This window comes from Vipera ursinii, assembly GCF_947247035.1.
Source record: "Vipera ursinii genome assembly, chromosome: 2".
Classification (NCBI taxonomy): Eukaryota; Metazoa; Chordata; class Lepidosauria; order Squamata; family Viperidae; genus Vipera; species Vipera ursinii.
In genome coordinates, this window is record NC_139513.1 from 57,109,764 (window position 1) to 57,123,018 (window position 13,255).

The following is a 13,255-nucleotide window of genomic DNA, read 5'->3' on the forward strand; positions in this document are numbered from 1 at the left end:
TACCTAGTTCTTTTTTCCACTGAGATTTCTTAGCATCTAACAAGGTTTTATCCGACTCTCGTTCTCCTAGAGTACTAAACATGTCAGATGGTTTCCATGAATTCCTGGTGAAGAAAATTTAACAGATTTTTACATATCACCCACTAATATTAAAATAAATATTATTTAGAAATCCAAACATTATATTATACTATACTATAACCAGAAAAAAGTCCAAGCATTCTGCCCGTTATAATTTTATCAAACAACACAATTCATTTTGGACAAGGAAGAAAGGTCATCTTCACTATTTTTGCATTCTGAAAGCATTCTGTAAGTAAATAAACATTGACTAGAAATTAAATTAATTAAATTGACAAATTAAAGCAACACTGTTGTTTGCATGGATAACCTGAGCACATGAAGCACTCTAGGTCCACTGCACACTAACCATGTTTATGTATTATAATTGAGTACAACATACACAAAGAGAAACCCATCCAGCTGCCTCCTGAGACTACGTGTTCTCCCTCTTTTCCTTTTCCTTTGGAAGGGTATGGAAGCTTTTGCACTCACTTAGCTATGTTTTAATGAAACAATAATTACCATTACTGCTACTCTGCTGCAAACAATCCATTTACACATTATAAATCCTGAAACTGGCTTACTGAAATTAAGCAGATAGAAAGCTCTAGTTAATTAGGAAAGAAAGAGTATTTAATTGAACTTGATGGGGATAGTGCACGCTCCTGCAAAAGACTAAACTTATTCCTGTCATGCTATATTGAAACTGATTTTACCATGATATATAAACAGTGGTATGGTTAACCTACAATACTCACGGTCTACTTATTTATGGCATAGTGTTTTGCTTGAGCCATTATTTATAAATTAGATGAAGTTGGCTTGTTCAAGCTCCTGAGTCTAACTCCTGGCTCAGTGTGAATCAGGCCAGTCCCTGATTTTTCATGTGCATGTCCCTATATAATTCTGTAAAGATGCATGCTATATAGTTGTTTATTTCTGGTACTCTCAACTCAGTCTTAACTCTTGGCGACTGCCTAGATCAGACTTGTCAAACTCACGAAGGCACGTGACATCATGCAACGTATCGGGGCGGTTTTGCCATTGCCGCAAAGGGGTGGGCGTGGCTTCCGGATGACACGTCCGCCCTGCCTGCCGGCAGTTTGACACCGCTGGCCTAAATAGACATGTCCCTTCCAGAAGTGGTTTGCCCTTGCCTCCTTCCTAGGGCTGAAGGAGAGGGACTAGCTTAGGTCACCCAGTTGGCTTTATGCCTAAGGCGGAACTAGAACTCATGGTCTCCCACTTTCTAGGTCAACACCTAACTACTACAGTGAACTAGTTCTACTCTACATATTATATAGTGCAGATAGGTAAAATGACGCCCACAGTATCAAGGGACATGTATCTCTCTCTCTCTTCTGGTACCTGACAAGTTTTCTATCTTATCTAATTTTAAAATATTTTCATTATGAAAAATAAACAAGAAGTTGTCATGCTGTTAAATAAAATCCACTAATGTCACCTTTATTTCCAACCAAATTCCTGGGGCCCTCCCATGGATTCTTAAAAAAAAAATTACACCAAGAAGCAATTGTTGTCCTGTCTGAAATGGGAGGAAAAAAAATCTGATAATGTCCCACATGGCAGCCACTTTCTGAGAGCCTGCAAAATGCCCAATGTCCCTACTGGCTCAGTAATGGAAAGGTACCTACCCTGATACACAATACACAAGGGTCAATACACAAGGGTGTTTTCTCCATTCATCCTTATGCTAATGAATATTTTTATCAAGAGCATCCCAAACCAAAATTTAAACTCATCTGGATTTTTGACTGGTAAGATCTACCTACATTATTATTTTCTGTTCAGCATGTCTAGAGATTCCTTGGGTTTTTTTTGAACAGAAACTATTTTCACTTGAAAGAGATGGAGCATCACCAATTTTCTGAAGCAATCCCATTACATGTTCTTCTGAAGTCTGATCATCAAGAGTTTTGGTGTCTGAATGAAAAAAAAGAGGATTTAGTATTAGTTCAGCAGCAGAAGCAGTAGATTTCTCCTTGTTTTTGCTGCAATAAAGTAGTAACAGAAGCTTTAAAATTGCACCATCCTTTGTTTTAGTTCTCCTAATGGATTACATGTTTAAAATTAAAATTGTGACCAATCCATGAATGAAATGTGAATAAACATTTTGGATTGGAAGAAGTCAAGACGCTTCAGACCCTAGTCATTTTTGAGCACTCTTTTTCAAAAGCATTTTTGAATATTATGGTTTCCATCGGTATGCATGAAGTTTTTTTTATTATTGTGGTATTATTTTACTCTACTTAATATAAAAAGCATCTTGAATCAGTTTATAAAGTGCCACACATCAAAACAATCTAAAAACCATATACAATGTCACAGCTGTTTGGCAACTGAAACCTTCTCGTTAAACCAACTGTGCCTTCTGCCATAACATATTTGTGTGGTGCCAATGGCTATTGCTAAAATTTAACAACAAATTTAGCAACAAAATGGCAATTTGAGACAGCGTGATATAATGATTTAGACCTTAGAACAGGCATATCAAACCTCTAATTTTGTAAACCCGCATAATCTAAAATTCACCAAAATAAAAAAAAGGCCAAAGTATTTTAATACTGCAGTCATGCAACATAATTGTTATAATGTGGGCTCTTGCAGAGAAATAGTGCCTACCTTGTATATAAATAAAAGAACAAGGAAGAATTAATTATAGCTATGTAAAAACTATCATTGGTGAAAACATATTAGCAATTGAATTTAATATTTTTACTCTTGCAGTTTAACATAGCTTAATTAACCCAGTTAATTAATTCAGCAAAGTCACTGTAAGATATTTGAAAGAAATTAATTTACCATGTAAACTTTTTGTTTGTTTGCTTTGCTTTGTCTCTCTTGATTTGCAATGCTAAGAGGAAGGCATGAATGTGCCTTACTATGAAGGGTAAAGAAAATAAATATCTTACTTGTTTCTCCTTTCTTTTCATCCAGAACCTGAGTGGCTCCTTGGGTTCCTTCTTTTACTGCCATTAAAATCTGCTCCAGCTGCTCTTGTGTTAAACATACCAAATTGTCCCTTAGATCCTCAACAGAAAGAGAATGCTTCTTAAATTTCTTGTTGGATGCCAAAGGTTTCTTAACTGAATTTCTGACATTATCTGGTTTTGAACTTGTATTGTCTTTTTGCATTATAAAAGAATCATCTTTATTACAGGGTCCTTTTGATAAATTCTTGGTAATCATCACAGTTTCAGGATGTTTACTAGCTTTGGTCACTGAAAGTCTTGATCCGCTTTTCTGTTTTGTTAAGCATTCATTCTTCTCACAGGATGTTTGCACTGATTTCAGAATATGCCCGTTTGGTTTTGATCTTGACGTGTATTTTAAAATCTTGTTTTTATTACATATCTATGGAACAGAGACAGTTTGTTTATTGCACAGCCCTTAACACTGTAATAGTACTTTTATTACTATTATTATTTCCTCCAGGAATTTGTTTTAAGCTGTACAAATGTTTTAGTTCCCCAACCAAAGAAACAGGACGTTTGCAAAATAAATTTAATGCAAATAATAGATTCCTACCTCAACCTCTACCAAAAAAACCTTCAATAAAATAATGCATACCGAACAGCAGATTTCATTCCAATCTTGTTTTAGATTACATGTATACCAATTCAGAGAACAACTATTTTATTTAAACTCCAGATTTTATACTCTCTCTTTAAATGGCATTGAAAAAGTACTTATGGGAAAGAGAAAACTACCTTTTCCTGAGCATGTTTGGATGAGCAACAGAGCTCTTATTTGTATGCTTAATTTGCTTTGCATCCTATGCAATTTGCAGGACACTGCCATGTCTTTACATGTAGTCATCAATTTATGATCATGGTCTAGACACAGAATGGATGTAAAGCACTTCTGGCCACCCACCCTGTGATCACATGATCAAGATCTGGGTACTTGGCAACCTGCATATGACTGCCATCTGCCATCTTCTGTGTTCTGCAGGCTTCCCCAGAAAGTCAATGCTGAAGGCTGTAAGCTGCTGCTGCCTGACAGAAAGCTGAGATTCCGTCCTGACAGGCAACTATTCAAGAACAAAAGGACTGTTTGCCAGGTGGGAATGTCAGACGGAAGTGAGTCTCAAACCTTAAGTTTGGAGTTGATATCCTCCACCCCACACAGGCAATTCTTCAAGAGTGGAAGGGCTGCTTGCAAGGGAGGAGGAAATCTTTCAGTGGGCTACAGAAACAGAGCTCAGTTTTTATTTATTTGACTCTGAATGGTGCATAGTTAAAAGCATAAAATATAGAAACCATATAAAAATGGAATACAAAATTAAAAGGAGCCTGGTAGAAACAAAATGAAATAAGTCTGAGCTCCATTTCTGCAGTCATTCCCTTCCATGCACAGAGCTGAAATTGGAAAGCAGCTGTTTTGCTCTGTCTACTTACTGACCCAGGAGATAACTTAATGACTCAACTGGGAATGTCAGGATTGCAATCACTGAGCGAAGGAATCATTTGGGTATCTAAATAGCTAAATCCTACATCTTGCCCTGAAAATCCAAAGAAATAAGGAAGATAGTAGCTAGTAGATTTTTATAAGAAGACACAGGTCTTAAAAAACCATGGGTTCAGATAGGGCTTTAAAGGCAAAAATGAGATTTAACATGTTGCTGACCACTTTTTCTTAAATTAGAAAATTTCCTAATACAACGAAACTTCAACACATACAGCTACAATTATTTTTCAATCAAAGCAATAAAATTTCATACCTTCAATATTATAAGCAGGATTTAAGACTTACCCTTATGCTTGGTTTCAACTTACTTACTATGAAAGGGAGAAAAAATAGCATTAGAATAAGGTCCAGAATAATTTTACTTTATATTCTCAACTTGGCTGGCAAAATCCCAGTGGCACTAAGAAAGCTTGAAGTGAATAGGAAGCAGTCTTTATCCATCCATCCATCCATAAATAGAGGTAAGCCTTGACTTGCAACTGATCGAAGTTCTGACAGAGCCCCTCTACTTATCTCCCAGGTCCATATTTCTAATGAACACCTCCCTGCGGTCACAGGATTGCATTTAAGCCATCTGCAACGTCTCACGGTCACAAGACCCCAATTTATGACATTTTTGCTGAAAACTGGTGTTTACTTTAAGTTTTTGGCAAAAAAACAAAACCCAAAGCGAACAATGGCTTCTCTTAATGATACAGTGCTCGCTGAACAGCAGCAGATTTGCTTAAGAACCATGGTCATTTGCTTAACAACCACCATAAAAAAAATTCATTGTGATGGCACACTTAACAACCAACCTGACTTACAACTGCAAAGGGCAGGGTTCATTATGGTCATAAGTCAAGAACCACTTGTATGCTACAGTATATGTATCAAATTTCCTATTTCTCTATTACTGTTATTTATTCTTAAGACTTTTCATTAAAGTGGAAACATGCTCAAACCAATTAAAGTCAAAGGGAGTGGGGCAGCTCCAAATTTTTTAAAATAAAAGGATTTACATCTTAATCCCAATCATACATAAGGTTGAAATATGAAGCTTCTGTTCCTAAATTTCTGTAAATCAGACAGTTTTTATACTTACAGTCATGGCCGAAATTGTTGGCACCCCAGAAATTTTTCCAGAAAATCAAGTATTTCTCACAGAAAAGTATTGCAGGAACACATGTTTTGCTATACACAGGTTTATTCCCTTTGTGTGTATTGGAACACAACAAAAAGGGAGGAAAAAAAGCAAATTGGACATAATGTCAAACAAAACTCCAAAAATGGGCCGGACAAAATTATTGGCATCCTTAACTTAATATTTGGTTGCACACCCTTTGGAAAAAATAACTGAAATCAGTCGCTTCCTATAACCATCAATAAGCTTCTTACACCTCTCACCCGGAATTTTGGACCACTCTTCCATTGCAAACTGCTCCAGGTCTCTCTTATTGGAAGGGCGCCTTTTCCCAACAGCAATTTTAAGATCTCTCCACAGGTGTTCAATGGGATTCAGATCTGGACTCATTGCTGGCCACTTCAGAACTCTCCAGCGCTTTCTTGCCATCCATTTCTGGGTGCTTTTTGATGTATGTTTGGGGTCATTGTCCTGCTGGAAGACCCAAGATCTCAGACGCAAACCCAGCTTTCTGACACTGGGCTCTACAGTGCGACCCAAAAACCTTTGGTAATCCTCAGATTTCATGATGCCTTGCACACATTCAAGGCACCCAGTGCCAGAGGCAGCAAAACAACCGCAAAACATCATTGAACCTCCACCATATTTCACCGTAGGTACTGTGTTCTTTTCTTTGTAGGCCTCATTTCATTTTCGGTAAACAGTAGAATGATGTGCTTTACCAAAAAGCTCTATCTTGGTCTCATCTGTCCACAAGACATTTTCCCAGAAGGATTTTGGCTTACTCGAGTACATTTTTGCAAACTGTAATCTTGCTTTTTTATGTCTCTGTGTCAGCAGTGGGGTCCTCCTGGGTCTCTTGCCATAGCATTTCATTTCATTTAAATGTCGATGGATAGTTCGCGCTGACACTGATGCTCCCTGAGCCTGCAGGACAGCTTGTATTCCTTTGGAACTTGTTTGGGGCTGCTTATCCACCATCCGGACTATCCTGCGTTGCAACCTTTCATCAATTTTTCTCTTCTGTCCACGACCACGGAGATTAGCTACAGTGCCATGGGTTGCAAACTTCTTGATAATGTTGCGCACTGTGGACATCTCTGGAGATGGACTTGTAACCTTGAGATTGTTGATATTTGTCCACAATTTTGGTTCTCAAGTCCTCAGACAGTTCTCTTCTCTTTCTGTTGTCCATGCTTAGTGTGGCACACACAGACACACAATGCAAAGACTAAGTGAACTTCTCTCCTTTTTATCTGCTTTCAGGTGTGATATTGCCCACACCTGTTACTTGCCCCAGTTGAGTTTAAAGGAGCATCACATGCTTGAAACAATCTTGTTTATTCACAATTTTGAAAGGGTGCCAATAATTTTGTCCAGCCCATTTTTGGAGTTTTGTTTGACATTATGTCCAATTTGCTTTTTTTCCTCCCTTTTTTGTTGTGTTCCAATACACACAAAGGGAATAAACCTGTGTATAGCAAAACATGTGTTCCTGCAATACTTTTCTGTGAGAAATACTTGATTTTCTTGAAAAATTTCTGGGGTGCCAACAATTTCGGCCATGACTGTATATAAAGTATTCCTCTGTAGGGACTAATACTAGTTTTCACATATGTCGTATGATGTCTGGGCTACCCTGTCAATTATTAGCAGCTATGAGTTGAGGGCAAGGTTTTCTTGCAGATATTTCATTACCAAACTAGGTATCATCATCAGTGCTAATACTGATCAGTCCTACCAGTGATGTTACCTAGTGTGGTAGTGAAATATTTGCAAGAAAACCTCCATGCTTAAACAGCACCAAGGATCCTACATTTTCCAATTTAAATGTCTTCCATGTTCATGAATTCTGAATTCTCAGAATTCATAGTGGGTATGGTGTTGTGGGATTCTTGGTGCCCTCCTAACCACCTTGGTGGTTTTCTTGCAGAAGTTTCATTACCAAAGTACGTAACAACTGTTAATGAAACATCTGCAAGAAAACCACTAAACTCAGAGTGCACCAAGGACCTACAGTTCAACCTTGAGCTACAAATATTCTCTTCTACTGTGTTTTCCCGAAAATAAGACCCTTTTTTTGCCTTCAAGAGGCACCAGGTCTTAGTTTTGGGGTGTGTGTGTCTTTTTCACAGTCTCACCTCACGGCGGTGCCACCAATAGCTCCACCCAGCTGGCCCACTTCTTCTGTGGCCACTCACTGCCACTTGCGCGCATCGCTCCTGGCCTCCATTTCGCCATCAGAGGCCTTCAGGAAATGCCTCTGTGGTTGAGAATGGAGCTCCAGTTTGATGTGCGCGGTGCTCCCCGGCCTGCATTTTGCCATCAAAGGCCTTCCGGAAAGGCCTTTGCAGCCAAGGACTGAGCTATGGATTCAATCAATCTGGAACTCCATTCTCAGTTGCAGAGACATTTAGAATGCAGTATTGCAGGTTACTTCTGCTGACTGCTGGCTGCCAGCACTTCGGCAGTTTAAGTCTCACTGGCTCAAGGTTGACTCAGCCTTCCATCCTTCCGAGGTTGCTAAATTGAGGACGCTGATTGTTGGGGGCAATATGCTGACTCTGTAAATCACAGAGTGGGCTGTGAACTGGTATATAAGTCTAAGTGCTATTGCTATTTCCTGAAGGCCTCTGATGGCAAAATGGAGGTCAGGAGTGACGCGTGTGAGTGGCGGCAAGTGGCTGAAGAAGTGGGCCAGCAAGGTGAGGCAGGTGCCGATTCATGGGAGGCCTGGCTGCAACGGTAAGTGGGTGCAGGGCATATGGAGCAGCTACACCCCACCACCCTGCCTTACCTTGAGTTTTAGGCGTGTGCCTCGTCCCCAGTCTAAGGCTTATTTTTGGGGTAGGGCTTATATTAGGCCCACCCCCAAAAATCAGCTAGGGCCTATTTTGGGGGTAGGTCTTACTTTCAGGGAAACATAGTATCAGTGTGGTGATTGTAAGCATTTGGGGGATTGAAGTCTGCATATCTGTGGGGGAACTAAGTTGGGGAAAACTACTGTTTTTTGAAGTAATCAGAGAAAAATAATCCAAACAATTAGAATATATATGACTAAGTGGTTTAAAAATTTAATTTTTTTAAAAAAGAAGCAACTCAAAAACTGGTGATAATCATTAATGTGGACTAATTTTATATATAAAAATAATCATACCACAAGGAGCCACTATCAGTCTAGGTTTTCCATCCAGTATTTCAGTTTCAAGCTTTAAACCATCCCTGTAATCAAAAAAGAAAAAAAGGTGAACTGTTTCTATAATTGTAATCAGCTTGGAAAAATTATGGAACATAGTTTTTAAATAAAACAATAAAGCCTACTTCTGTGTTTGTACAAAATAATAAAGATCTTAAAGAAAAATGATTACTACCGTATATGCAATCTGACACATTTTAGCTTTTTCTCCTTTCCACTGTTAGAGTTCCCCCTCTTTCCTTAACTTCCTAAAAAACAATAAATTATACAGAATGGAAATTATCCAATTTAGTGGGGGGAAAAGCTAACACTATATTTAAGTCAAACTGACTAGAATAAGATTTTCCCATTTTTAAAAAGTCATTTTAGAGATAACAGGTGTAAAAAATTATTTTACAGGAGTAAAAAGTCATTTGGGACAATATAAATAAAGAAACCTTAAACTCAATCCCTAAAAGAAGAAAGAGCCTTGGTGGAGCAGTGGGCTAATGCCTCCTTAAGTAACACCAGCTGCCTGCAATTAGTGCAGGTTCGAGTCCCACCAGGCTCAAGGTTGACTCAGCCTTCCATACTTCCGAGGTAGGTAAAATGAGGACCCAGATTGTTGGGGGCAATAAGCTGACTTTGTAATAATGCCGCTGGGGGGGGGCGAAAGCCCTAATAAGCAGGCATATACATAGAATGAAGGCTATTGCTAAGCACATTGATTTGTGCTTTAGATTGTAAGCCGCCCTGAGTCTTCGAAGAAGGGCGGGATATAAATGGGATTAAAAAAAAATGAACCGTTTACTACTCTCAGATACATACACAGAAATGGTGATTTTTTTTTCTTTAATGCAGAACACAACACTGATTCACTAACATTTCTTACATCTTACGTTGACAGCTTTAACTTGTTTTTGAAATCTATTGTTGTTGCCTTACTGGGGGAAATGCTTTGAGCATGTATATGGTAAAGGACACACATACACACAAAGATCACTGTAACAGGGGAAGGCACAAACACTTCTATATTCCTGAATATATATAATCTTAAATGAAGCAGCAATCTTTATGAAATGGTTCAGATCCAGCTTTAGCATGTACAACCTGACTAGCAGGAATAGGCTTACCTGGCTACGAAGCGGGAAGCATCTTTGAAAATTAGAAACATCTTCTGCTTTTGGTGATTGCATACTTTTAAAATCAGATCTAACCTCACTATGCATATTACAATATATACATTACTATAACTAAAATGCCAACAAGACAGGATACTAAAATAACCAATAATAAACCCTGATTATCAAATAAAAGTTGTAGTAACCATTCTGCTATCAGAAAACAGATTGCTAACTTGTATTTGCACTGGGACTATGCTGCTAACTAATTTAGTCTTAAAAGTTCATGGAAGCTATAAAAGAACCAAGCTTTTCAAAAGCTATTTCACTAAGGCGCTTGAAAATGGCATAAACCTCTGATCCTTAGCTGTTTCTATTCTCCTGGGACGAGAACTAGGAAAAACTTATGCTGTATATGTCTACTTGCAGACTGTATCACAGGACCTTTAAAAAAATTCTTCCACATAGGGATGGGGAAAGGAAAGAAAACATAAGTTTTGAAATACTTATTCACAGCTGATTTTAGAACTTTAGACTGACTAGTTTAGAAAAGCAGCAACAATTAAGCTCAGAGCACATTTGGTCTCCATGGTTCACTGTGGAATTGTTGCTGTGTTTACACACTATATTAAAACATAGCTTTATTTGTTTAACAAACTGCAGCTAAAACTTCCAAGCTTAGCATATTTAAACATAGCCTTCTCTTATCTTTCCTTTTGCAGAATAAAGCCTCTGCATATAATTGCAAATCTGCAGAGTAGGGGAAAGAAGGCTTCAGTCATCATTATTATAAAACCTTATAGCTATTTCAAATAAAAGCTCTCCCAATACAGAGAAACATAGGGGTGAAACAGAAATGAGCTGCTAATAGTGGCTATGAATAACAGATTGGATGTCCATTTTTGCACATTTTATTTGCTGAGTCACAAAAGGACCACAGTTAAACATGACCTGAATTATGCTGGCAAATCTAAAGTAATCTACAACCAAATAATCCCCTGCTCCAAATAATTACTTGCTGCAAGGAAGGAAGCCACAGCCTTTAACCACACACTGTGCTATATTTGAACAATAATCATAAGTTACAAAGGCACAAATGTCATCTGCCAGTTCCTAATCTAATAAAGTATTTCTCCAATAATCAAATTAGGGAAAAGTGCCTTATCAAACTTGAAGAGACAAATGTGATATTGGACTTAATAACATCTGAAAGTTGCACACAGAATACCTTCTTTGTTCCTTGGAAAACATCTACAAAACTCTTCTGCTTTCATGCTTGTACACAAGTATATTACAGAACAATGACCTGCCTCATTCATGCACAAATGGTCTAGATAGCATTTTGCAACTGTTAATATTTTTAATATGAATGTTCTAAATATTTTTCCATTTTCAAAAAGAATATGTTGATGGTAGCTAGGAGGTTCCATGTGGATATTCCCCCACATCTAATACTGGTAAGGAATTCTGTTAAATGTGATGTAATCTGATGAATGCAATTGTTCACAGGCAGACCTGTGGTCTTCTCCACATTCATGAAACTCCTGCTAACATCTCTAATAAAGCCTACCGAATAGAGTTCTTTACCCAGCCCTTTCCTCGCACCAATATTTTGTGGTTGTTAAATAGAGCAATTGTTTTCTTTGGAATGTGATTTGCCTTTCGAGTGTTTTTTTTTTCTAATAAAAAGAATGACATGAATTCACCGGGCTGATAATAAAAATGAAATTCATGAATTCTAGTTTATATGACTCTCGTCAGTACTCAATAAGATTTATTTCCAAATATCTGGGGGTTATCAAAAACGTCGCAGTCCACTCTTGTGGCTTGAACGCAACATACAGAAACCATCCTCTGCTACCAACTTGTGAGATGGTCTCACGTTAAGGTGCTTCCAAGTGAAAAGGCAGAACGCAGAGATGCAATCATATGAAGCTTTATTTAACGATAAAGTAAATAGAAAGAGTTTCCTGGCATGGAGGCCTCCATGCCTGGATTGTAAGCTAGCAGAAGGGAGAACAAAGAGAGAGCAAGCAAGCATAGCAGGGAGCAGCCCCTGAGCAGAGGTATTTATGGGGGTCTCAGCCCCTCCCTTACCATAAAACTCTCTCGCCAATGGGGCTGCAGGGGCCGGGGACCCCTGACCCACCAGTGGGAGCAAAGAAGCCTCTTTGCTCCCATCTGATGACCTTTTGGGGGAACTGCCATGGCTGGCACAAAACATCTAACAGAAAACCCGCAGCTGAAGCTGTCCAGCTTCTGGAGTGGACTAGGACAGCCGGCATGCCTACCTAGCACAGCCCCAGCCAAGCCTCAACATCACTAGCACCACGTTGTTTGCAAGATGGATAAAAGACTGCACCATAATGCCAGCCCAGTACTTGCCACGCGAAAGGGACGGGGCCCCAGGCGGGCATAACTATGCAGGAGCAGCTCTCGCAACTCCTGGAAAAGCCACATCAGGCTTCAACAGGAATGATCTCAGTGGCTTCGTGGAGCTCGCTCCGGCTGGAGGGCAGAGGATTTCGCCCCCTGCCAGCTCTCATTCGAAAGGACGAGATCAGCCAAGAACGTCTCGCCGCCCTGGGATCGCGGCAAGGGCTTCGCTTCCTTACCCCAGATTCATGGCTGCTCCGCGGAAGAGCCCGTCTGCAAGAGCGAACGTTGGGCAGCGGCAGCGGCAGCAGCAAGAGGTGCACGAAGAGCACGCTGGGCGGCTCTCGCCTTAATGTGTGTATGTCGGTTGCTGCCACCGCACAATGAAAGACGAGCTGATAGGCCTGCGACTGCCCTGATTCTTTCACCAATGAGCTCCGCTCTCACTTATCGAGTAGAGCTCCCCGCCTACGAAGCATTGTGGGAGTTGTAGTCCAGACGCTTCCGGGCACACTTTTCCGAAGCGGAGGCAAAAGAAGCGCTGAGCGTTCCTGGTTTTTCCCCCCTTTTTCTTTTCTAAGGATCCTTTATGCATCAGAGTTGCTTCAGAACCCTGTTTCTCAATCTCAGCAACTTTAAGACGTGTGGACTTCAACTCCCAGAACTCCCCAGCTAGCAATTTTGGAAGTTCACAATCAGCAAACGCTCAAATAGGGGGAAGGCTAATTTTGGACCATCATCAGAGAAATTTCATTTCTGTGGTTTGGCTGTGAGACATGGAGGAATTACATCATGACTTTAAAAAAAAAAAAAGGAAGGCCTGACTAGTAGGTGTTGGAACAAATACAGAAAAGTTTAAGAGAACAGATTCTGGAATTGTTGTGGCATTGTTTCCCATCTCTTAAT

General features: G+C 39.4%; 1 protein-coding gene across 2 annotated transcripts in view; it reads right to left on the bottom strand.

The window, feature by feature from the left end:
* CCDC66 (coiled-coil domain containing 66) overlaps positions 1-12,687 on the bottom strand; it is a 45,846-nt gene extending 33,159 nt beyond the window's left edge. Inside the window, exons 1-6 of one of the 2 annotated variants that reach the window (XM_083352225.1) lie at positions 12,589-12,687; positions 8,835-8,899; positions 4,840-4,865; positions 2,997-3,438; positions 1,857-2,007; positions 4-104 (exon numbers count right to left, since the gene is read on the bottom strand). In XM_083352225.1, coding sequence (XP_083208351.1) covers positions 4-104; positions 1,857-2,007; positions 2,997-3,438; positions 4,840-4,865; positions 8,835-8,899; positions 12,589-12,599 — 796 coding nt within the window. In that variant the 5' untranslated portion in view covers positions 12,600-12,687. Of the gene's footprint in view, positions 1-3; positions 105-1,856; positions 2,008-2,996; positions 3,439-4,839; positions 4,866-8,834; positions 9,025-12,588 lie in introns of those variants that run through there. The other variant, XM_083352226.1, reaches the window with a different exon arrangement.
* Between the last annotated feature and the right edge of the window lie 568 nt (positions 12,688-13,255).